Genomic DNA, 23,157 nt, shown 5'->3' on the forward strand with positions numbered 1-23,157 from the left:
GAGAGCCAGAACTATTTTGGAATTTGAAAAATTCTTACCAAAATGTTTGAGGAAAAGATTCCAACTGGGAGAACGGTGTAAAGTGGCTGAAAATGATACCAGGGTGTGTTTAAGGTAAAGCAAAGCTAGAATATTGTGCTATCAATTCTGCTCTGTATGTTTCTTCAAGGTTATTTCTCCTCAAAAGCCTCTAAAATATTTCTACATCTCTGCAAATTATATTAGGTGTACCAAAATCCAATTTGGTTTCTTCAGTTGAGACCAATTGTTTAAAAAAAAGGGAAAATATATAGGGTTTTTTAATGTAAGAAATTTTTAGTAAGAAAACAGATTTTCAACTTAAGTTTTTAATACACAAGTAGCAAGTCTGCTTGCATTAAATGCCACTCTGTTGTAATTTCCTTTGAATGTTAGCTTAAAAGTCATATTTAAATTGATTGCTAATTGATGATTACCATATTAAAGCATACATTACTGTGCTGTTTTATCGAAAATACTTAAAATATTTAAGGTGAGTTTCAAGACTGTACTCGTAACGTGTGAAATCATAAAGTATTTTTAGTATTATTCTCATCTTCATGTAGTACATAACACGGCAAAAGGCATTCACCCTTTTTAGTACTAGCAAAGCAGGTGCTGATGGTAAAGTATGACAGTCCCAAGAAGAAATAAAGAAATAGAAGGGAAAGTGCAGCTATGTCACTGGGAGATACAATGAATACTAATAACACAACTTATATACAATATAAACAGGATTAATGAAGTGAAATGGACCGAGTGGAAAACACATGTTTCATTTATTAATGAAGATCCAGGGCCAACAGGTACTGCAGCATTTTACAACACCATATTTGTGAAATCTTTTTTTTCTTAGAAATGCTTTGATATAATTTAATACCTTTAAAAATACAAACTTTCATAAACTAGATATTCAGCGATACTTAACTGCTAGGGAAACTCATGGTTAATATGGCAGGGGTGTTACATTGTTTTTAAAGGTTCGGAGAGAGGGTTGGTTGCAAACTCAGTATTTACACCTTGGTGCCAAAACATAGTGGTTTTACCTTTTCTTTATTTTTCTCTAAGCAGTTATGCTTGATCTAAGTTTGATGTTCTGTTATGGCATTTGGGTGGTGTAAGGCTGGAGAACTTAACAGACAGAAAATGTTACTTTGAAAAATTGTGATAAAGTGCATTTAGTACTTAGATAGTTACATATAGTATTGCAGATTTTGGCAAGAAATCAGACTGATTCTGCCAAGCAATACTATACTCTGCTGGTTTGAACCCTCAAACATTCATGTTTATGTTTTGAATATGTATTGGATGACAATTGCTTCTCCTGAATGTTGACCAGGAAATTCAAGATACCCATCTGCTGACAGTGTTAGAAGTGTAATAGCGAAATGACCTAACTTTGAGGTGTCAGATGTCCTTCTAGCAGCAGGCGTCAGAGTTTATGATAGGGGCATACGAGGATCTGGGAGACGTGTTCTGAAGTTTCTTCTTAAGTCAATTAGCATTTATATTGCTTGGTAGAGTGAACTCAGTAATAATAAAAAAGGGCCAGACAGAAAAATTTCTGTGTAAGATATGGTAGTAAACTGACAGCTTACTGCTTAAATAAATGCATGTTTTTAACGAAGAAAAAATAATGTGCAAAACTTTGATCTTGCATATACAGTTTCTACCATGTCCTGTTTTGTTTATAATGCATTTTTTTGCAGATCCAAGCAAAATTCAAGATAATTCAAGAACTAATAGCAAAAACACCCTGAATACGTTTGAAGAAACGGATGATTTGCCTGAAACTTCTGTTTAGTTGTGCTGTATTTGATATGTGGTTGTTTAGAAGGTTCACAGCATCAGCAGTGGATGCTAAAAGCTTTGTTGGTATTTTGGACAGCTGTAGCCAGCTGGAACACAAACTTTCAGTGATGTCATCTGATGACTAACCCATTTAATCAGGGCAGCTGAGCTAAAATAAAATGGACTGTTTCACTGGTTCACTTTTGAGCCTCTTGAAAACCATTGATGTCCAAGTTTGCATGACACTACTCAAACTTGGCTCTAGACTTTTTACTGGATAAAAAAGTTCAAATGTGAGGTATTTCTTCTTTTTGTGGAAAATTAAGATCATTGTGATCCCAATCTGCTGTCTTTTGGAATCTCTAACTCATGAGAAACATTTTGTAGACTGAAAAAAAAGTTCTTGTTGTGGAGAAAAGAAAGGCATTTCAGTTCTGAAGACTACCAAATGAAGTATGTTATTTTGAAATAACAATGTTCTTGGATACATTTGAAGCTTTTGTAATGACTGTCAGTGTTATTAGAGGCTTGATCCCGCAAGTTGGAGAAAGCCTTTTCAGGTCTCGTTAGCTTTGCCTGATCTGTTTTTCTGTGTGTATTCCCTAGGTTCTAATGGGGTGTTTACTGCTTTCTGTTTATTAATCTGTATATGTGCCCTCCCATAAAGTAATAGGGCAGCAATATAATTCATGATGGAGAATATCTGAGTTTGTTCCAGCCACAGAATCTTTACTTTTCCTACTCAGCTGTTGTATCTTGCTGCATAAAATAAGTTATCACATTGGAAGTTCTTCTGGTTTAAAAGTAATTTAATTTCTGTATTAAACCACAGCAGGAAAATAAGAAGTCAGTATTTCTTCCCAAAATGAACAAAGTAAGTTAAATGCAATGCAACTGCAGACTTTTAAAGCCTTTTTTTTATTCAGAGGACTACATAATGCATTTCTGTAGCACTTGATATTTCACTACCTGATGACCTAGTACTATGAATTATATTTTTAGTTTTCTATTTTTTGTGTATATATAAAAGAATATCTGTTCTGTGTACTTTAAAATTTAATATGTTATGTGTCTTCAGTGTCATGGGTTTTCATCATATATATTCATCTGGTGCCTGTTTTAAGGGTGCTGTTTAAGTAAGACTCAGGTGAATTTTGTTCTGCTTGAACAATAGTAAAAGTTGCATTGGATTCTTACGGCTAAGCCTGATGATCCAAAAGACTTTCTTAACACAGAAGAGAGCATGAGGGAGCTCTCCAGCGGAAAGGATAGTGCAAAGCTATTTGCAGGAACGATGAACATGGTTCTCGCTACTCAACCGGTCTTCTACAGATGCTGTATCCCGTGTTTCCTACCATGTATGGCCTGGATGGATGGGATCAAATTAAAATCTTCAATTCAGTTACGTTTTTACAGGGCATAGGAATTTGAGGGGAAGGACATTTGTGCATATCAATAGACCAATATAATACCTAAGCATTTTTGGTCGTCTTAGTAGGATATGTGAGGATGAGAAGAAAAATTCCTGTGGTCTTGGAATCTTTCATCTTTGCTGGTTAATTTTGCATTGAAACTGCCAACAAAGAATATGGCCTTAGGACTCTGCAGTTCCCTTTGGATTCTTTTGAGTGCCAGTTTTTGGTTGTTTTTTATTACATACCTCTTCACATATACTCAGGAACCAGAATAAATTAGCCTGTGCTGTACTTCATGTTGCTGTGGGTAGACTTTTCACTGAAAACAAGTTCTGGTATCTCTGTGCTGCACAGAGGTTACACTGTAGGTGTAGCCATAAAACAGGGAAGGCACAAAAATATGTAAGAATGTGCCGTGCCAATGACCAGGTACAAAACTGCATCATAAAACTGAGGAAGAAGCTGGTGTTGTTTCTCAAAGTTCTTCACTGACAAAATATCCTCCTTTTGTGGCCACAGCCCTGCCAGATCACACATGCTGTCTCCTCTCAAGGCTGTTACCAAGAACACTATGAATAATGACTGGAGCGGACAATTCTGTACTTTTTATACAATGTTTATTTAAATTAAATAAAACTTCTAATTCAGTAAACATTCTGTCCTGTGTTCTTATTTTATTGCCATAGGAATTACACAAAGCAAGGAAAAAAGAATTTTGGCTTAGTGGTAAATAAGGAAGAAATCACTTTTTAAAATGTATAATTTGGGGGTTAACTAGACAGTGAATTTTTCAGTAAATAATTAATTATTGTATCCTTATGCAAAGTTCTTGATGTTTTCTCTAGCCCCAATTATTGTCAAATATATTAAAAGCAGCTTTAGAAAATTGATTAAATTCCCATTTTCTTCTCTTTTTCAGCTACTATGGCAGGCTTTCTTTCCACAAATACAGAACAAGTCAGTCTCAAAATTCTCAGAAGTCTCCCCATATGGAATTCTTCTTAATTTCCATTCTGAAATACTCAGGTATGGTTTGTACATATCTTTGCATCAAAACCTGAGTTAATTTCCTAATCTTGCCTTCCTCATTGAAAACTTTTGGGGTGCAACAGCTGATTAAAATTTTATTTGGAAAATGTTATAAGCAGTAGGTGGATACACCTAGAAAGTTATAAAGCTATAAACTTCTCTCATCTCCATTGCAATAGAAAGGTAGAAAATTTCTTCAGAAGTTTCACAGGATAAGCACATCTTTCTCCTGAATTTGAATATTGCTCCAGTATGTTTCTAAATACTAGATACTTTCTAAATTCAAACCTTTTTGTCTTTAATGTTAAATCAGAAACAATTTGAATTAATCTTGTAATACTTTAAATTTAAAAAGCTTTAAATTTCATTTTAGTATATTTTTCTCAGAAATCATACATTTTTAGGTTGTCTTTGTAAGTACAAAAAGAAAAAACAAACCAAACCTAAGGCTTCCACCTCAGTGCAGTAGGTGTTAGTTATATATGCAAATAACATAAAAGTTTCAAAATACATACTGTCACTCTTTTTCTCACTCCCTAGCTTTTCCTTTGTCTCATATTTTGTATATTTATCCAAGGAATTCGTTTCAAGGATCACCCCATTTTAAAAGGTGTTGGTTATTGTGGGTTTGGTGCTATAAAATAGAAATGCTGTAAATTTTTAATGTAGTTTTGTGGATTGGTATCTTTCTATATGATGCTAGATATAAATTTTATAGCCACTAACCCATATGTGGTATATTGTTCATTTTATGTAGTGTGAACTAAGGAACTTCATAAAAATATTTATTCTTTGCTTCTATAGCAATCTATTAGAACAAGTAAACAGTAGTCATAATTAGCATTATGACAGTATGTTTCATCTTAAAAGTGCTCAGCAGTGTTAATTAAATTATAACTTAAAATTAGATTCTGCATTTATTCAATGAATTACTACTGAATGACGCTGGATTTCACAGAGAAGAAATCTACTTTTTGTATAGAAAAATCTGTAACAAGCTTTTAAGAAGTGCTCTGGTCTAAGACTAAGGATCTGATGTGTTTTGCAGTGAGTTTAATTTTTACTGTTTTTACAAAAGCTTGTTTCTTTTCATAATATGCAGCTTCATTAATAAACGTTGGATAGACCGTACAGTTCCCTTTATATTCAATTACTTCTCCATCAAGAGTCAAAAATAGAGGATCACCATTGTTCAGTGGCTGCCAGTCTTGATCCTTAGAGAAAGAAAATAAATAGAATATATTTACTTTCAAGTTTTTATATATTTCATGTGATTTCTGAGTTTATGCTTAATAGCTATATTCTCTGCAGTTTATGGCAAAAGCTTTTAAAATAATTCTTTTTAATCTTCTGTACATTATTTCAGGTGTCTGGCCCTTGTTTTGAGGCTTGTATAGAATTCACTGCTAAAGATGAACTAAAAGGAAACTGCATATGCTCACAATTGATTAAAACCAGGCCCTCATTTTGAATTAAAAATTAGATTTATATTTTAGAATATGAGCTATCTATTTTATTTTTCTTTTTAGTTTTAGGTTCAAAAGTTATTTTAGATTCAGTGATTCCCAAATCTGTTACTGAAATACAGTATGACCTTAGTGATAGAACTTTACCGTAGGAAAGGTCTAAATTATTCAATAAACCCATTGGCAGTATTCTAATTTTAAATATTTACTATTAAAATATACTACAATATAGCAGAATTGACACAGGAATACTTATAAAATGTCACAAATTAAAACTACTTTACAATTTACCTGCAGCTTAGGGTGAATAATGGCAATAACTTCATCATTTTTATTCCTGGGATAATCTACTTTCTCCATTATTTTAAAAACCTCAATTGTACATGGTGGAAATTCCTTTCCTAGAAAGAATAAATGTAATTTAATGTCAAAATGAACAACTGCCTGTTAAAAAAAACCCAATGCATTATTTATTCTCTTTAGAATGGCTTAAATCATTAGGTTGTACCTCGTCAAGGTTTATACACTAGTGATTAGCTTATATATCATAAAAATGTCTAGGTCCAAATATTTTTCCCATCAAAGCCCAGACACAGAAAGATGGTCCAGTCACGTCTTGTAGCATATGGAGCCTAGATCTAAATTAGCTCCTGAAATGTGGCTTCTAACTGTATACTTAAAAAGACAAATTTTGTAAATGAAGAAATCAATGAAAGGCCTGTGTTTCATAGTGCTGCACAATACAGAAATGTATCAGTGGTATTTAATCTTTACAATTCTAGCACAATAATGGAGAGTCACATGCACAACTACATTCTTTTCCTTCTACTTCCAGAAAAAGCCCACTGACAAAATGTACTCTAAAAGAATTTTAAACACCTGTTTTTGTCAGTAGGTATTTTAGATAGTACACAGGTATAACAAAATCTTACAAAATTTATTAACTTTAATTTTAGATAACAATGCACAGAAGGCATATAAATTGAACACTTCTTAGTATTAATTTATATGTATTCGGTATGTACATACTACTATGCAAATATTGTTAGCTAGTATTTCAGATTCTCAAAGCAACTGTAAGATTGGAATCGGTATACTTATTGAATCTTCAGGAAGAGGAAATATCCTTAAAGCTACCCAAAGCAGCTATACATGAATGCTGACGTTCTGACGCCACACTTAAGTAGGTCTAGAGAACAATCCTTCCCTCCTCCCCTTTTACCTGTGTAACTGTAGAATGTTGTAGCCCAATCTATTTTTTCAAACAGTATTTTCCTGAAATAGTCCACTGATATGACACAGGCGGCTATATTCTCTTACTACTTACTCTACCTTCATTTAAAAGTTGCACAAAATCAAGGCCGTGTTTGACAATCTTCCTCATTTTGTCCAAAGTATCAGCTCTAACAACACCTTGCGGCTGGGGACCCACCTCCACACCTGTTTGCAGATGAGGGAGATTATTAATATAGCCATAATATGTTACATGCTTAGATTACACAGCAAAAATAGATGTCTGATTGGGTCTGCGGTTTATGCTTAAGAGGTATTGTAAAGTACAGAGTTATGTGATTTTTAAGACAAGCAGAAAACTTAGCTCACCAGTCAGGATCAGTTTAAAGAACCATAGGTATGTTTGTGAGCATGCTACTAGGGTAAGAGAAAGGACACTACATACATCAGTTTCTCTTTATTCTTTTCTTCATCCTATTTTTCTACGCTGCATTTTAAAGAACTCTCTGTTTAATATAAAAAGCAAACTAATATTTTTTTCCCCCCTCTTGTTACGGTTTTGATTCCATAAATGAAAAAGTTAACAACTTCCATGCAGAACATAGTTTCCCCCTTCCTTTATCACTTCATCTCTTTTCCTCTTCTTGGCTAACTACCAGCATTTCAGCCAAGGCTTATTTAGAGGAAGCAAGCAGTTCTTTCCTGAAGCTGTTACTTCCTCCTTATCCTTATCTATTATAAATATTTTATGCAAACAGTGGGTTAACTGAGTTTAAGAATTTCCAGCTGGCTTCTGTGTATTTTGTAAGCCAAGTATAAATCAGAACTCTTCAGAAGGAGATCATCACATACATTTGATTCGGTAAAGACATAGTCAAACAAATAGCTACTGGTGATCACAGCACTCTGTGTAACACAATGAAATGAACAGATCTGGAAACAGGCTTATTTTAAAATAATGTACAGTGGGTTAAAATAGTCTTTATTTTTCATATTTACCAACAGGATGTTTTGCTACAGATCGAGTTGTTGCATATTTCAAGCTAGGATGTTCAATCAGCAAAACAGGGCAGTGTTCTGGAGCCAAAGCGTTCTGTGGAGATTGTTTAAAAATTTCTTTGTTATGCAAATGTTTTAAAATGTTGTGCCACAAAAGATTACTGATGCAGAAGTGATTTACACATTGTCTTCAATATGTTGCCTTTATTTCATGGCCCTCAAAGAAGTAGGACATCTTTAGAAAACGGACAAAGCTGTATTTGTTGGTCTCCTTTCCATTAACTCATGCCAGGCATACTTCACTGAACTTTGCTGTTTCCTACTATAACTGAACACAGTTCTAGTCTTAAATTGCTAACAGGAGGAAAAATCTACTCATCAGTGTTCCAAAACTTAGAATCAAAATACTGTAAAGCAAATTGCAAATATTTTTTATGTCAGACTTAGATTCTTTTATGAGGAATTTAGGTTGTGAATTAAGCCTTATTTTAACTCTTCTTTTTTTTTTTTTTTTTTTAACGTAGAAACCTTTTCCAGGCCTCTTTCCTGATAAATGCCTACCCTTTCTCTTCATATGTTATTTATAAGTTTTCTATATCATCAAATATGTTATAACATTGAAATAGGATACATGTAATAAGAAAAATGAAATGTTAAAATAAACCTTGTTTCTAAGGGGTAAAAATTTTTAAATTTCACACCATTGGCTTAAGCTTAATTTCATCAGTCATTGTCTAGGTCACAAATACTTCAACCGATTATGCTTAAGCCAGTACTTTTGCCAACCTTTCTACCAATACTTAGCAGGTTCAGGAAAAGCAGAATCACACAGCTTCTAAAGATCTATCATTGTTCCTATAAATAGTGATGAAGGAAACGTTTGTGATTACCTAGCTCCATTATTTTTTACTTGTCTTTATTTCATAGAATTAATGTTTCACTATTTAGCATGTGTGACCCAAATTTATACAAACTCCTGACAGCTCACTATGAAAGCAGATTAAATGACATTAATTTTCATAGATGTTATTCTAAGCATTCCTCTTTGCCCATCAGTCTTACTAACGCTCATTTTAATACATGAAGATTATGAGTTCAAATCTGAGTTACCGGATATTATAATGAAATTATTAATTATCTCTGATTAAAAAAAACATCCTATGAGTGATTAAATATTTTAAACAGTTTTGCAGAATAAAAAATAGTATATTTAAAGAAACTACAAAACTATATATAGTAATAAAACATTACAACTAATAATCTATTTTAATAGTTCATTTAAATTAGTTTTACCTTGATATAATGAAACATTTGAATTGTAAAGTCATCCCTGGAGTTTTCAAGAATAAGGGTACCACCCATGTTAGAAGTGGTGTTGTGAAGGTCAAAAATAAGGTCATACGCATCATCACTACCTTTTGGACCAAATATATGATTGATTTCCTGAGCCCTTCTCACTTCATATGGAATATCTTCCATCACTGTCCTGCTGTTAATATCAGTACAAAGAAATTAGTAAGCTCATTCCATGGCTTTACAGTCAACAAAATACGTATACCCTTTTCTTTTTTCTTTTTTCTTTAATTCCATAATTGACTAAAGTTGAAATCACCTATTTAATTACCAAACTATTAAAACTTGATGAATTTGTGCTTGAAAAAACAAGTATGATTGTTAAACAAGTCTTACTATTACGTGTCTTGAGCCAAAGGGTAGCAAGCATGTTTTGATCTGATTTTAGCTGGAGGCTACTTCTATTTATTTACATCCTAAAATTTTCCCCCCTATACATAAAACTAACTCAAAATCTAACAACTTAAACCACTTCCAAGATTGGACCCATCTCCTCCTGACGACAGAATTTGGATATTGGTCCATGCCCATTTACCTTGGACATCACTCACAAGGTCCTTTGTAACTTCCTCTGTGTCCTGTCTTCTCATATTCTGATCAGACTTTTACAGACTGTTGTTTTGAGACCTCCTGATACTCAAAGCTCATAGAAGATTTTGTTATCTCAAATCTATTCCTCCAAAGTTTTACTACTTGTAATCTCAGGTGACTATGTCTGTACTACACTTCAAAAAATTGGTCTTAGCCTAAGGAAAGGTCTGAGATAGGTTTCCTGTCTATATAAGGGCTCTGTAGGAAACTGATGTATGACACAAGGACATCCATCTTACATATTAACAGTGAACAAAGCTGCTCTAGGCTCGGACATTTCTGCGCAGACAGCAAATCTGGTTTTGATGATAGGCTTGGGATACTACCCAAGTACAATACAGACATGCCAAATATCTTTTGGGCCAAATTAAGTTTTCTTTCTCGATACAGCTCAAGCTTTGTAATATTTTAATTTTGTAAGAAACACTGGTATTAAGTTGCATGAAGAAAGTTTTGTTAAATGCTAACAAAACACCTTACTAACTGCATGGATATTTATGCATTGGAAAAGGTTGCTGAGGAAAATTATGGGATCAACACTGCTGGAGTATTAGAAATGGCAAGATATGATCTGTTAGGAGTGTTTACATGCAGTTGATCTACTAGTGGATCATGAGGTGGATTAGAATTTATATGTGAGGCCCCCAAGCTCCTTTTTCTGTTTTTATGATTCTGTATATCGCATAATCTACCCATGTATTCTGTCTTTGAAATGCAAGGTTTTTTTCCACATAAGACTGTTAAATTAATACTTCCTATCAGAGCCAATGAGACTTCCATCATGACTTTCAGGAGTATCAGGATTTCACTCCGTTTTGTTATTTTGTAAAACAATTTGTGATCTTGAAGGGCCTGTACTTAAAGGGACCAGGTGAAGGTATTCCAACCAGCCAGTAGTGTTGTAATAGAACTGGGCAAATTAATAGGATTCACTGAGCAATATTAGTTTAAAAATGAAGACAACCTGCAGGTGTCTTAATCTGCTATTTTTTCAAGTGTTCTATATACAAAGCAGCTGAAAACAAACAGGACCACTTCCCCCCCTGCCCCCCCATTTGTCCTAAGTAGGCAATTAAAAGAGTGGCCTCAAGACTTACGTATTAAGAAGTCTGCTAATCATATATAATAACAACAAAATTCTAAGATGAAAAGACATACAGGGTAAGAATAACCACACTTACAAAATACACGGTACATATTTCTTTCAGTAATATTCACCTTTACCATTAAGACCTTTCTGAAACAATTACCTTTTTAGCATACAACTATACCAAGTGTTAGAATGGTTATATAGCAAAGTACACCTCTGGAATAAATGGCTCAAAAGCAGAGAAACATAAAATCCCATTAAAAATGTAAAATCAGTTACTATTTTACAGTAATTAGAGATTGTATTTCTTCTAAAATAATGAATTAGTTACATTACTGAGTCTCTCTGGCTATAATTTTGCTATAGAATACATTATTTCCAACTGCGCTAATTTCACCTTTTCATCTTTTACTATATATAACTGAAATTACATACACTTCCCTGATTTGTATACCATTCTTTTGGATAATCAGATGTCTACCTTTAAATTGGTTTTATCTGCTATCTTCCTGCAAGTATAATTGTATTCAGAAGAGCTCCAAAGCCGAATTGCACAAGAAGGCACGTGAGAAATAATGACTTTGCAAGTCAAAACAGAAATACTTTAGTTTACACAAATACAGCTAATCTAATACTAATTCAAAAAGTTGTGTTTAAGATTATCTGTTGGTTTGAGACTCATTCGAGTAGCAGTAGTTCTAAAATGAATCTGTTAACACTCATGCGATTTTTTCTTTTTGGGTTAAAGGTCAGTAATTTCAGTTATGTGACTACACAGTTAAAACAGTAGTGGAACTTGTGTTGACATTTTAATCTGGAAAGGAAGCTCCTTACAATTTAAAGAAAACAGAGAAGTAAAACAACAGAAAGCACAGCTATTCTTACCCCAGATTATCAGGGTCAAAAACACGGTTCAGATCACAGTCAATGTATCTAGTACACTTCTTCACAGCTCTTGGGTTGGTAAGAAATGGTTTCACTTCCATTCCTGTTCTTTGAATCTCAGCTCCGTTCTCTTGCCAGTGCTTGACCAAAAATACCCCTGATAACTCATTGCCATGAGTTCCCCCGAAGATAGCAACCCGTCTTACCGGAGGTGTATCAACAACAGAAGAGGAAGTCATGCTTTTCAGCAGCTCTAAGAATTGCTGAAAGCAAAACAGAAAATAATTCTAAAGTAAAACTTTTGTCCTGAAAAAAAAGTTTCTTTTTAATAGGAAATTCTTGATGCCTGTTTAGGTCAGATGTGAATGAAAGTGAATTAACATTTCTCTAACAGTTTTCCACTCCTGTTGTGAGGCGGGGAGTTGCTAACCTGGCACTCCTCCCTCTCGAGGAGCCCTCCCCTTCATTTACCATATTTAGTAACATCTCCAAGTACTGTTACACAGTTCAAAAGTTAACTTCTACAGGCAATCTCTATTAATATACAATACATAGGTAAATCTTGTACTAATGACAGCATGAATATACTTTTTTATTGTAAACTTTAATACTGTACTTAAATATCTCTGAGATCTTTGCACTGCAAACTAGATGTAACAAGTATACTCGTATATGTTTGAAGTTACATAAACATTACAGTATACAAGGGCAGAAAGATTTAAAGTGAACAAAACCAGTAAAATAAAAGTCATATCTTGGCTCTAGATCAACACATAATGCTGAAACATCAAGTATTTTCCTCTAAAAAAACAACAGCTGAGTTCCTCAAAGCATGTTGTTGCTTGTATGACGTTTTTTGTTTCTAGTATCTGAATAACAGTGATTAGAAGGAACACTACCTGAAATTAAAGTGCAATTTATCCACAACTGACTTATCTAGCACTCCTTGCTCTGTCTGGGGATCTGCTAACACAGATCTCTAACACATTGAAACAACTTTGCCAGTGCCGACCCTTCTAACTTCTGCAATCTGTTATTAAAAAGGGAACAGATGTAGAGCACAAGGGGACAATAGTTGTGTTCTCCCAAAAAAACCTCTTGGTCCACAACTTGACTTCTTCCATTTCCATTACATTCAGATAGGCTTCTGAAACTTAACCCAAAGAGCAGCCGTGACTTCCACCATGAGGATCAAAACATTCAGAAAAGGTCTTAATAACAGAAAATAAGTTTTTCTGCTGTAAATGACAGAAGCATTAGTATCCAACACACAAAATAAATATAAAAAATGTTACATTGCAAGGGAATAAAGAATGTTTATTGAACAATTTCTTTTTATTAAGATTATACTCCAGTGACTGAGAAAGTATTTGGCTTTGGCTAGTGCCTGTGGGAGAGGCTTTATAACCCAGGCTGATAGACCGTAAGTCTACGAAAAGAAAGCTAAACACAGGACTTAACTAGACAAGTTCTGCCAGGAATATATTTCCTACAAAAGTTGCTCTCTATGTTTCAGTTTATGCATACAGATTTGCTGAACCTTACAGCAAGTTAATACAGAGAGACTGTTTACTTGAATGCTGAACTGTATTCCTTCTGTACTTACAAGCTCTCAGATGTTTAATCATAGTAAGTAATTTATTAAACAAAGCAGTAAAGTTGTATTTTACAGCAGTGGACAGTCTGTACTGTCCTTTGACCCCAGTCTCTTTAGCTGTGGTGCCAAAACGGCTATTTAGACACTGCCTGAAAAAAATGACTCACACTCTCGAGTCTTGGTTTGCTGAATTTAAACACCATAGTGGTTTGAAGAGTAAACAGCAAAATGCAAACATGCAGTGCTAGTACATATAGTTTATATTTTATTGCTGGTGGTACTGTAATGGTTATAATTCCTTGCAAAACGCTGAATGGAATGCAGAATTGTCTGTGCACTTACCTCATTTAACATGCAAGAGGTTTGTCTCCTAAGAGCTTTCTTAGGACAGATACAGTGCATTTCCAAACATGAGTTTAGGAACTAAAGCCATGGAGGCTTCTTTTATACCCTTAGAGCACTTTAACTTCCAAACAGCTTTTAACTCCTGGTCTCCCAGGACATTACAAGAATTTGTGGCATAAATGCAGATGCTTCAAAAGTTCTCACTCTTCTGAATTAAACACCAGGACCAATCCATTACTCCTGTGCTTTGCCAATACTTACACTTTGAAAAATTATGTAGTTTATTAAGAATTCAAGTTGTTTATATACTACATGCAGGTACCTGGTATTGCACCTGAAAGCTTAGAATGGGTGCTGCTGACTGAAAAACATGCAATAATAAAACGTGAAGGGAATGAAGTCTAGGTATCAACGTTGCAAAGGTAGATAAAAAAAGTGTAACATGGCTCGCCAAACCCTTCCAGGGCTGAAGAAGAAGGGTTACAAAAAAATGACAGGCTCCAGTCCTGCTGAGCTCTAGGATTTTACACAGGAACCAGCAAGAAGTTAGATGGTTGAAAACAGCCACATGTAAAAACCCAGAACAGTGGCGGGAAAGAAAAAACGTGACAAATGCTGACAGTTTTACTTATATCCGTGTTTGTGTTCACACATTTGTGGATATTCAGCTCCTTCCCCGGGTTCTCTTAAGTGCCACCACGTGCACCAGTTCCACGGGTAGGGAGATAAAGAATTAAATCCTACAGTGCACAGGTGTAATTGCTCCTGCCAGCCACCCTCCGAGCCACCCTCCTCACTGCCTAGGGTCGCGTCCGGGCCCACCGCGCCCGGCTCCCCTCAGTGCTGCCCAGGGGACGGGGAGGGGAATGAGGCCGTAGCCGCTTCCCGCCCTTTTCTGACTGACTTGGTGCGCGAGCGTGGTGCTTCAGGCCGTTATTTTTGGCGGGCTTCACCTCAGCCCGTCATCCAGGCACCGGCAAGGGTTTCAGGCGCCTTCAGGCGGTGACTGGTACTGCTGCTGCGTGAAGTGCCGCCGAGGCTTACCTTGGTATCTCCTGTTCTCCATCCTTAGCTTACTTTTTCTCTATAGCTTTAGCTTAGGGTTTTGGTTGTTTATCTTCAAGGGAGGACAGAAAGCAAAACAATACAGTCTAAGAACCTATGTAACATCAAAGCTGGCTTCATAAACTGCCACATCAAGTTTATGGGGTTTTGTTTTACAAGTATGTTGCTTGCTGGTGGCCATTGGGCTTCATAGTGCTAGCAATACAGTTTAAATTGTGCAACAGCAATGAACTAGAAGCTGCTCTAATGCTGTCACACATGTAATTGATGTATCTCACAGAAATAAATTGATCTATTAGTCTAGCTGCGGTAGATCCTTGTGCTTCATTCTTATCAATATCTTTAATAGCTGTGTATAGTTAACTGCCAGATCAAAATAAATGTAGAGTTTACTGTCTTATATTATTTATACACACAAACATGCAGTGTTATTCGTATGCCACTAAAGGCAATATGCACCAGTAACTAACTTTGTTAGAATAGCAACTAATGCTACACAACAGTCTAGTATTCTCAATGTGTGCAGTAATACATAGGCATTTACTATAGGAGCAGATAAATCAGAAAACAGATATGGTGTGTGACCTGTACCTAATATGGTAAAATGTATTTTTTCTGTTCACACTATTTAGCTGATAATGTTTTCTTTTTACTTGTGAAATATTTTATATATGAGGAAATTGGCTAAAAGTTTTAGGTCTGCATCATAAAGTACAGAATTTTGGGTTTTGAAGTGTGACACTATTTTTCACAAACCAGTTTTTTACTCAGAGCCATGTAGCTTGCCATCACACTTTGCAGCAATGTATAAGGATACATTTTCTATTAGTATTCTGTTTTCAGGAATTAAAGAATATTCCTTGTATTTGAATGTATATACTTTTAAATTTGGAATTGAATTCAGTATTTTTACAGCATTCAAAAAAAGTAGAGAACACAACTTTTGCTTCAGAAATACAATCATTTGGGCCCTTAATCTGCAAAGAGCAATTTCTTGTCACTTGCATACCTGTGAAACTTCTAAATTCAGTACAAGTGCTCGCATCTTTCAAGCTTGTGTCTGAAGTAATGCATATCACTGAGTACACAGAGAGTTAAGAGAAACTGCCATAAAATCACATAAAATTTGGATGCGTTTGCAACATGAATCAATTTACTTAGTTTGTTTATCTAACTTCCATACAGCGAATTTGGAGTAATCAATACATTGTTGCCTATTAAGATACCGCAAGAGAATGAAAAGGAGTCTAGCTGACACTTCAGGTCGCAGCACAGCAGGTACCATCCATTCTTTTGTGTGTTACCATTCATACTGCATTATGCTTATATATTTAAATATATATATATACACATAGATATATATACATAGAGATATATATATATACTCGTGCTCACAGACGCATGCAGTATTCGTACAGGATATACAGTATTCAGTCCTAGATCCCCATTTCCTGAGTGGTCTTGCATGGGTTTCAGTTTTATTGCAGCACAGGGCAAGATTTTTGAATGGAGTCAGGGGTCTGGTCACTAAGGGAAATGTTTAATTCACAGGATTTTGTGCAGGACGGAGGGCTGGGAAGAATATAAATTCTGTGAGGCAATGGCTGATGTGTTATGTGTTTATGAAATGCAATTCCTATGGGTGACACAAAATAATGGTTAAGTAATCTTACCTAAGTGTAGATTGTGTATCCTTTTGTTATTGGTATAGTAGTATTATTTTAATCTTAATTTTAGGTTGTCTGCCTGTACCTCTGTTCAATCAAAAAAAAAGAAATAGACAGCCCCTCACTTCAAGTCCACTTAAAAATGAGTTTGGTACCAGTTCTGGGACTCGTACTTATGACTTTTCCCCCACGTCCTTCGGTAAATAAGATATATTTTCTTTTTTTATCGGATCTAAATCCAAGTAAACCTTAACTGTATGATTGTATTTAATTAAATTAGACATTGTCTTTATCAAGAACAATATGCATCCTTTACGTTTGTTTCTGAAAAGTTCATTATGTAAAAAATGTCCTCCGGGAAATTTCTTTCTCTTCTATACAATTGAGCTTTTTATACTTTGTGTCTAGAGGGAGTTTGACTCTTTGTATGTTAGAGAATGAAGTAGCACTGGCATTTAAATAGAGTCTCTTGAATTCTGACCTTTTGTTTTCAGTTGATTTCAATCAACATTCAAGTCCTGTGTTACAAGAAGAAACATTTATGAGATATCTTTCTTGTAATTCAGAAGAGAACTGCTGTTCTACAAATTGTGCTTGGAAAGAGTGATGCAGAATTCTCTGCCTTTAGTACTTTCATTATGTTTTAATTATAATAAAGTAGAAGTCTCTGTGCTAATCAGTCTAACTTAACCATGGTCTAGAGAAGCAACTTACTTGTTAGAAGTTATGGATATCAAAGGATCACATCGTTCCTTTTTTTTTTTTTTTTTTTTTTTCTCCTTCTCCCTTCCTCCTCCTTCCTGTGTGAGACATTGTGGAATCTTAAGCAGATAAAGAGTAGGAGCCCTAAGTAGACCTATTACCTTTAAATCTTTTTAGTTTGTGTCCATATTCAATCCTTTGTCTTTTGGGAATTAGGCTGGGGAATGATGACTCCAGAAGGGGTTGAACTACAGAAAGAAGCAAGCAATGGGTATGTAAAAGGAGATTATTTGTTGCTTATTGATTTTTATTTGGGTGCTAATTGTTCCACAAACTATGATCCATATGTCAGTCTTACAATAAAGCTGCTACCGCATCACTGATACTTTAAACTTATCTTTGAAAGTCAAACAGAACATCAGGTGGCTTCTTCTGTTATGAAACCACCAAATGCATCAAAGTCTAATTTAGCAAATGCTGGGAAAAAACTTGTATGCCTCTAGGTTGGTGGAGTCTTTAATTTTTATTATCCTATCTTAACCAAAATTATTCTCATGTGAAAGTATGTTTTACATTTTTCCATATTCTTGTATATTCAGAGAGAACTTTTAATTCTCAGATCATCACCATAGTCCTAAATAATTACATTGTGCTTATGAGCCAAAACGCACTGAAATGAAGTACTTTTCCAGTCTACCTAATGAGTCCTATTAATTAGCCCTAATAGCTAGCCTTATTATCAAGCCTAAAATTCAGTCTTACCGTAAAAGTTGATTCAATTTTGCTGTCTTAGATGCAATTTTTTGAGATTCTCCTTTATTTGAAGTTTTGTCACCTTTCAAACCATATTTATCAATAGTCTCAAATTTAAGTTTCTATCAGTGTACATTAGGGCAATTTTATATCAAAACTGAATATAAATGTGAACACTGTGCTTATATAAACTAAGGAAAAGCTTCCAGATTCAGATGCCTAGAGCTGGCAGAGACACTTCCAGCAATGTTGTAATTGCCTTTTTTATCTCTTCCCTTCCTCCTATTCCTTTCCAATGGCAAAAAGAGTGAATGTTTCAAACAAGTGCCTTCAAGGGCAAAATGAAACTGAGGTGGAAGGCATTTCTGACCTGCCTTTTATAAAGTGTTAGAAATAATAAGGTCAGCACTAAAGTTTGTGGTAAAATGATTTTTTCAGTGATGGTGGTAGAAGAATTTAGAAATATCATTCTCAGAAGAAACTTTGCTTATTTAATTTTAGAGTTATGGAAAAAATGTGAATCTTAGGTCAGGAAAGATCCCTGATACAGGGCAGGACAATACTTGAGCAAGCTTTTAAGACCTATTGAATTCAGCTAGGTTTAAACACAGGTGTGATCATGGCCCTGTATGTGGATAAATTTAAGTGTATATACTCAAGTGCTTTGAGTCTGAATATTTAACAGATGTTTTTAAAACTAAAACGATAGGTTGCCTTTATATAATTTACGTATCTAAGTATTCAGATTAGATATTGTGATACTGAACTATTATATTGTACTACAGGGCAGCAGAGAAGACTCCCAGTACTAAAGTTTGGAACAGAAATGAATATACTCCTCCAAATAACACAACAAATTCAAGATCTGATAGTGGAATTATTCAGAAGTTTGAGAATCTTTCAAATAATTTGAAAACTGTCCAGCAGCAAAAAAACCCTCATAACCGTAATTCATCCCAGTTTATTAAACCAACAGAAACTAGCCAGACATATATATCTAAAGGACAGGGGCCAGGGAAACCTAACATCGTTTCAAGAAGTCTGCAGGATCATAGTCTGGGATATAAATTTAGCCGCAATATTCAGCAAAATAAGATGAATGAAAGCCAATTTGGTTGTGTTCCAGAAGACAAAAGCCAGGTAAGCTTATGGAGAGAGTTAATAGGAAGATACAATGAAGAAAATAGTAAAGAAAAAGAAAATTGAGGAAAGATGAGGCTTTCGTTATTCCTAGCTGCCTTAGTAAACCCTTAAGTTTCTGAAAATTTAGAATTGAGATTTTTATATTATAATAACCTACAGTTATTATATGTATAATAACCCAGCATGATCATATAAATTGGCAGGGAGTTGTTTGTATAGTCTGAATGTACACTAGTGTAAATATTGGATATTTAACATAATATAGAAATGTCTGTGTGCCTTTTAAAATTGTGTGTTTATCTCTAACTTGCATTTTCATATTCCTCTGAAAGGAAGTTTCATCATCTCAACTAAAAATTAAAGAAAAAAATAATTCTTTGCGAATCATATCTGCAGTCATTGAAAGTATGAGGCACTGGAGTCAATATGCTTATAAAGCTGCACTATTATTTGAAGTTTTAGGTAAGCATGGTAGATTGTGTTCTAACTGATAATGGTAGGACAACAGCCAAGAGAAAATCTTATTAACTGTAGGAACAATAGCTGTGAAATACTTAAAACCACAAAATACTGGCATAAGCAGCATCTTATTTTCCTGCTGGGAGATCCATTCAGCTATCAAAGGTGACTAAAATGGGTAAAAAATTAATAATACAGTCATCCTCCAACATTTAAGCTCTTTTTATCATCTTTTCTTTCCTTCTTTTTAGAATGTGTTACAATAAATTTTCCTATTTAATAGGAACCTTCTGTAGAGAGGTACAGTTTTACAGTAATTTTTAATACAATTAATCTAGGAATAAATTGAAGTCTGGAGTACTTCTAAACATAGATGACTTTTAGTGTGTTTCACTTTGTGTTTTAATTCACATCTGAGAAATGAACATGACAAAAGACTGAAATGACTAAACTTTAAATCAAGGTGAATAAGAATACACAATATGATGGTATCTCAGAAAACTATTATTTTGACAGAGTTGCAAATATTTAAAGTTGATTTGCATATGAAGATCAATAAAACCTAAAGAGAATTGTGTTGTGCTCTGCTTAACAAGGGAATAACCAGATTACAGTGACAATTATGAAAACCGCATTTGGTCAGTCAGTTTAGAGAGACATCACATATAATTGTGCTGTTCAAAGACTGTAAAGCCTATAATTTGTATTGGAACTTCCAGTGCTGTCAGCACAAGTTCTCACAGAAAGCTGCTGCTGCTGCTGTATATTGTAGTGCTTTTGTGTAGTAAATGTTGTTATGGTATCTTTGTGTATCATACTTAGTACTGCTCTGACGTTTACATCATGATTTATTTTTGCTAAATTGTATAGGCACACTTGATTCTGCAGTCACACCTGGAGCGTATGGGGCAAAGAATTTTCTTTTGAGAGATGGAAAGGAGAGTCTGCCTTGTGTATTTTATGAAATTGTAAGTATTATATGTCTGTACCTAACACTAGAATCTCTTTTATGAAGCTAATAATATGCTGTTCTGATAAAACAGAAAGTTGCTGTGTGCAAGGAAAGCTGAATGCTTATACCATGTTGTTCTCAAAGTGGTCTAGAGCAGTAATCCTCACTATTTAGGCATCCTCAGACTTCTGTTTCAGCAAAAAAGTTGGGACTTTAAGTTCAGCTTCTAAGTAGTTGATAACAGCAAAAAAGCTGATGTAAATTCCTTCTGCATTTGATGTAGTCTTTAGAAAGCAGACGTTTTGAGAGCTTTTATGTTAGGTGATACAATTATTTTGTTTGTTTGTTATGCTTTTGATGAAGGACCGGGAGCTTCCAAGACTAATTAGAGGTCGAGTGCACAGGTGCATGGGAAACTATGATGCAAAAAGGAACATTTTCAAGTGCGTCTCTGTAAGACCAGCAACTATTCAAGAACAAAATGCTTTCCAAGAATTTGTTAAAATTGCAGATGTTGAGATGACAGCATATGTAAAAACAATGAATGAAATTTAAAAGTCTAAATGGTTGTCCAAAAGTGATTTTCACTAATCATTACCCGTAAAGGCTGGACATCCTAAAGCATTTACCAAAACTAATGCTGAAAATCTGATTCAATAATTGGAAATATCACTATGCTGTGCTATCCAACAAACGCTAGTAACAATGTTTTGCTTCCACTATTACTTTTCATAGCTTATATTTCCCACTGAAATATGCAATGACAGGGTTTTGTTTCATAGTAGATTAGATTTTACTGGAGAAATTCTGAATTAAAATGTTTAAGTTTTTCAGTATTGGAAGTGTTTTAGAAAAAGATTATTTATACTAGTTTAGGTTGCCATTGCTTTTCATTATCTTCAATTTTTAGAAATTCCTTCAATACCTATTTCAAAACGTTGACTATATACTTTTGAGGAGTATTTGGACAAAGTTTAGGAACTAACAAATATCAACAAAGTTCTCTTTGGCTCTGCATATTGCATTAAAACCGCTCTTTGATAGAAAGTAAGAGGGTAGTCTTTATTCCACTTCAGTTCCAGTTAACAGGTTCCCTTTGCTGCATTACAAGAACATGTGTAAAAGCTTTTCTAGAAATGATTATAATAGATACTACAGAAAGATTTCACAGGATGCAGCTGTATGTATTAGGTATTCATATGGTTCCTATTGATATGTTATCTGATCCGTGTTTTTTAAAAAATAAATAATCAGTATAACACCTGTATAAAATAGCAACAGACCCTGAAGCTGTAGGAGGATTGCTCAAGGACACAGAGGAAGTTGGAGAGAAATAGTTATTTGAACACAGAACTTCCTTGCCTTTGCCATAGAAACATCTTTCATGAGGGATGGACAATTTACATGTTTATGTGTTTTTGCCTTCAAACAGTGACTTTCATAGATTATTCCTGCTGTCTCTATTTCCTTTTCCTCTTAGCTAGTTCCCCTACATCAAAAGCTTTGTACCAGCTCTGTTGGGAATTGTAAAACAAAAGAGTTGTCAAGAAAATAGTTAACGGTGCAATTTTTTTTTTTAATTTTATTATACAGTGTTGGCAATTGGAAATTTCACATTTAAAATAATTGAAATATTGTATCCAACAAGTCAAATACAGAAAACAGTTAATATTCTAAAAAGGAGCCAGCTACTCAATGCAGAAACACATTAATGGAAAATACAGCTTTTAGTTACACTTAAAAAATTATATATTTAGGATAAAACTTGAACCTGGTCCAGTAAATCATTCGACTTATAACAGGAAAACGCTTCTACACAGTTCAACGCGCAGACAGTCTTTATTTTAAAAAGTGATCTGTCAGTGTTAGCACATGTATTGTTAGCAACATGCCCCTTAATGTTCCAGTTGAAGATCTAAAGTATGCGCTTTACTGGTGTAAGAATCACTTGCATTATCATCTCTACCTTCTGTGCTAAGCTGGTTCTGAGCGTGGATGTTTCAAGGAGAGTTTCATCTATCCAGTTGTAGAGGTCATATACATATATTTGATTTCCTTTATGTATTATAAAATATTAAAGAAAGTTCCAAATGGAAGCATTAGCTTAACTCATAAAAGGTGCAGAATATTACAGGCTGTGGAGCTTGTCGATGTTCACAACAGAAGAGGTTGAGTTTTAAGAAGTAAAGGATTTGCTACAGCAGTGCTGTAAATTGTGGGGCTCCACTGTAACAGTAACTTAAAACTACAAAGGAAGCTTGAACTATGGGACCAGACCAACATCTGTGCGTGTCATCAACATCACACAAATGTTGTAGGCCTACTGATTTCAGTGGACTGAGTGATGGTTCCAGTTCTGCACATGTGAAAGTTACATTAATAAGTAATGACAGAAATAGGTTATTTGTGTCTACTAGGTATGTTATGGCTGTTAATAAAAATCTAAAATAATTTTACTGTCAGTAAGTGTTTAGATCTTTGCAAAAAAGGAAAAGTTATCTACTTTACACTAACAAATCACTTTTTCTAGCGAAACATTAAGTGAACAGTCGTAAACATTACACAAAACAGAAGAAACCCTACGTAATACAGTTTATACACATT

At 34.5% G+C, this 23,157-nt stretch overlaps 3 protein-coding genes across 4 annotated transcripts in view; 2 read left to right on the plus strand and 1 right to left on the minus strand.

The window, feature by feature from the left end:
• Window positions 1-3,876, plus strand: part of TRPV3 (transient receptor potential cation channel subfamily V member 3) — a 19,269-nt gene extending 15,393 nt beyond the window's left edge. The window contains exons 16-18 of the mRNA XM_080383220.1: window positions 2-114; window positions 754-824; window positions 1,728-3,876. Coding sequence (XP_080239346.1) covers window positions 2-114; window positions 754-824; window positions 1,728-1,822 — 279 coding nt within the window. The 3' untranslated portion in view covers window positions 1,823-3,876. The remainder of the gene's footprint in view (window position 1; window positions 115-753; window positions 825-1,727) is intronic.
• On the minus strand, window positions 3,025-16,626 carry ASPA (aspartoacylase). 2 transcript variants are annotated; one of them, XM_080384296.1, is made up of 7 exons: window positions 13,810-16,626; window positions 11,871-12,133; window positions 9,245-9,440; window positions 7,952-8,045; window positions 7,052-7,159; window positions 6,011-6,120; window positions 3,025-5,467 (listed from the first exon to the last, which is right to left on the minus strand). In XM_080384296.1, the coding sequence occupies exons 1-7, from the start codon at window positions 13,867-13,869 to the stop codon at window positions 5,255-5,257; spliced, it is 1,044 nt and encodes a 347-aa protein (XP_080240422.1). In that variant the 5' UTR covers window positions 13,870-16,626; the 3' UTR covers window positions 3,025-5,254. The 2 variants fall into 2 exon arrangements, with proteins under 2 accessions (XP_080240422.1, XP_080240421.1); XM_080384295.1 differs by lacking the exon at window positions 13,810-16,626 and having other exon boundaries at window positions 3,040-5,467; window positions 9,245-9,437; window positions 11,871-13,701.
• SPATA22 (spermatogenesis associated 22) lies at window positions 16,551-23,132 on the plus strand (the record flags this gene model as incomplete). The annotated part of the gene is made up of 6 exons (XM_080400907.1): window positions 16,551-16,743; window positions 17,463-17,517; window positions 18,785-19,139; window positions 19,475-19,604; window positions 20,472-20,569; window positions 20,917-23,132. Coding segments are annotated over 6 exons (1,023 nt in total), but the record flags the coding sequence as incomplete, so codon positions are not given.
• Between the last annotated feature and the right edge of the window lie 25 nt (window positions 23,133-23,157).

This window comes from Falco punctatus (assembly GCF_963210335.1).
Source record: "Falco punctatus genome assembly, chromosome: 1".
NCBI lineage: Eukaryota > Metazoa > Chordata > Aves > Falconiformes > Falconidae > Falco > Falco punctatus.

Coding starts and splice junctions, on each gene's coding strand:
- ASPA (XM_080384296.1), bottom strand. CDS start 13,869: ATGCACTGTATCTGTCCTAAGAAAGCTCTTAGGAGACAAACCTCTTGC. Junction 12,134..13,809: donor CCTCTTGCATGTTAAATGAG/GTAAGTGCACAG, acceptor TTTTGCTTTCAG/CAATTCTTAGAGCTGCTGAA. Junction 6,121..7,051: donor TGTGCAACTTTTAAATGAAG/GTAGAGTAAGTA, acceptor TATTCTTTCTAG/GAAAGGAATTTCCACCATGT.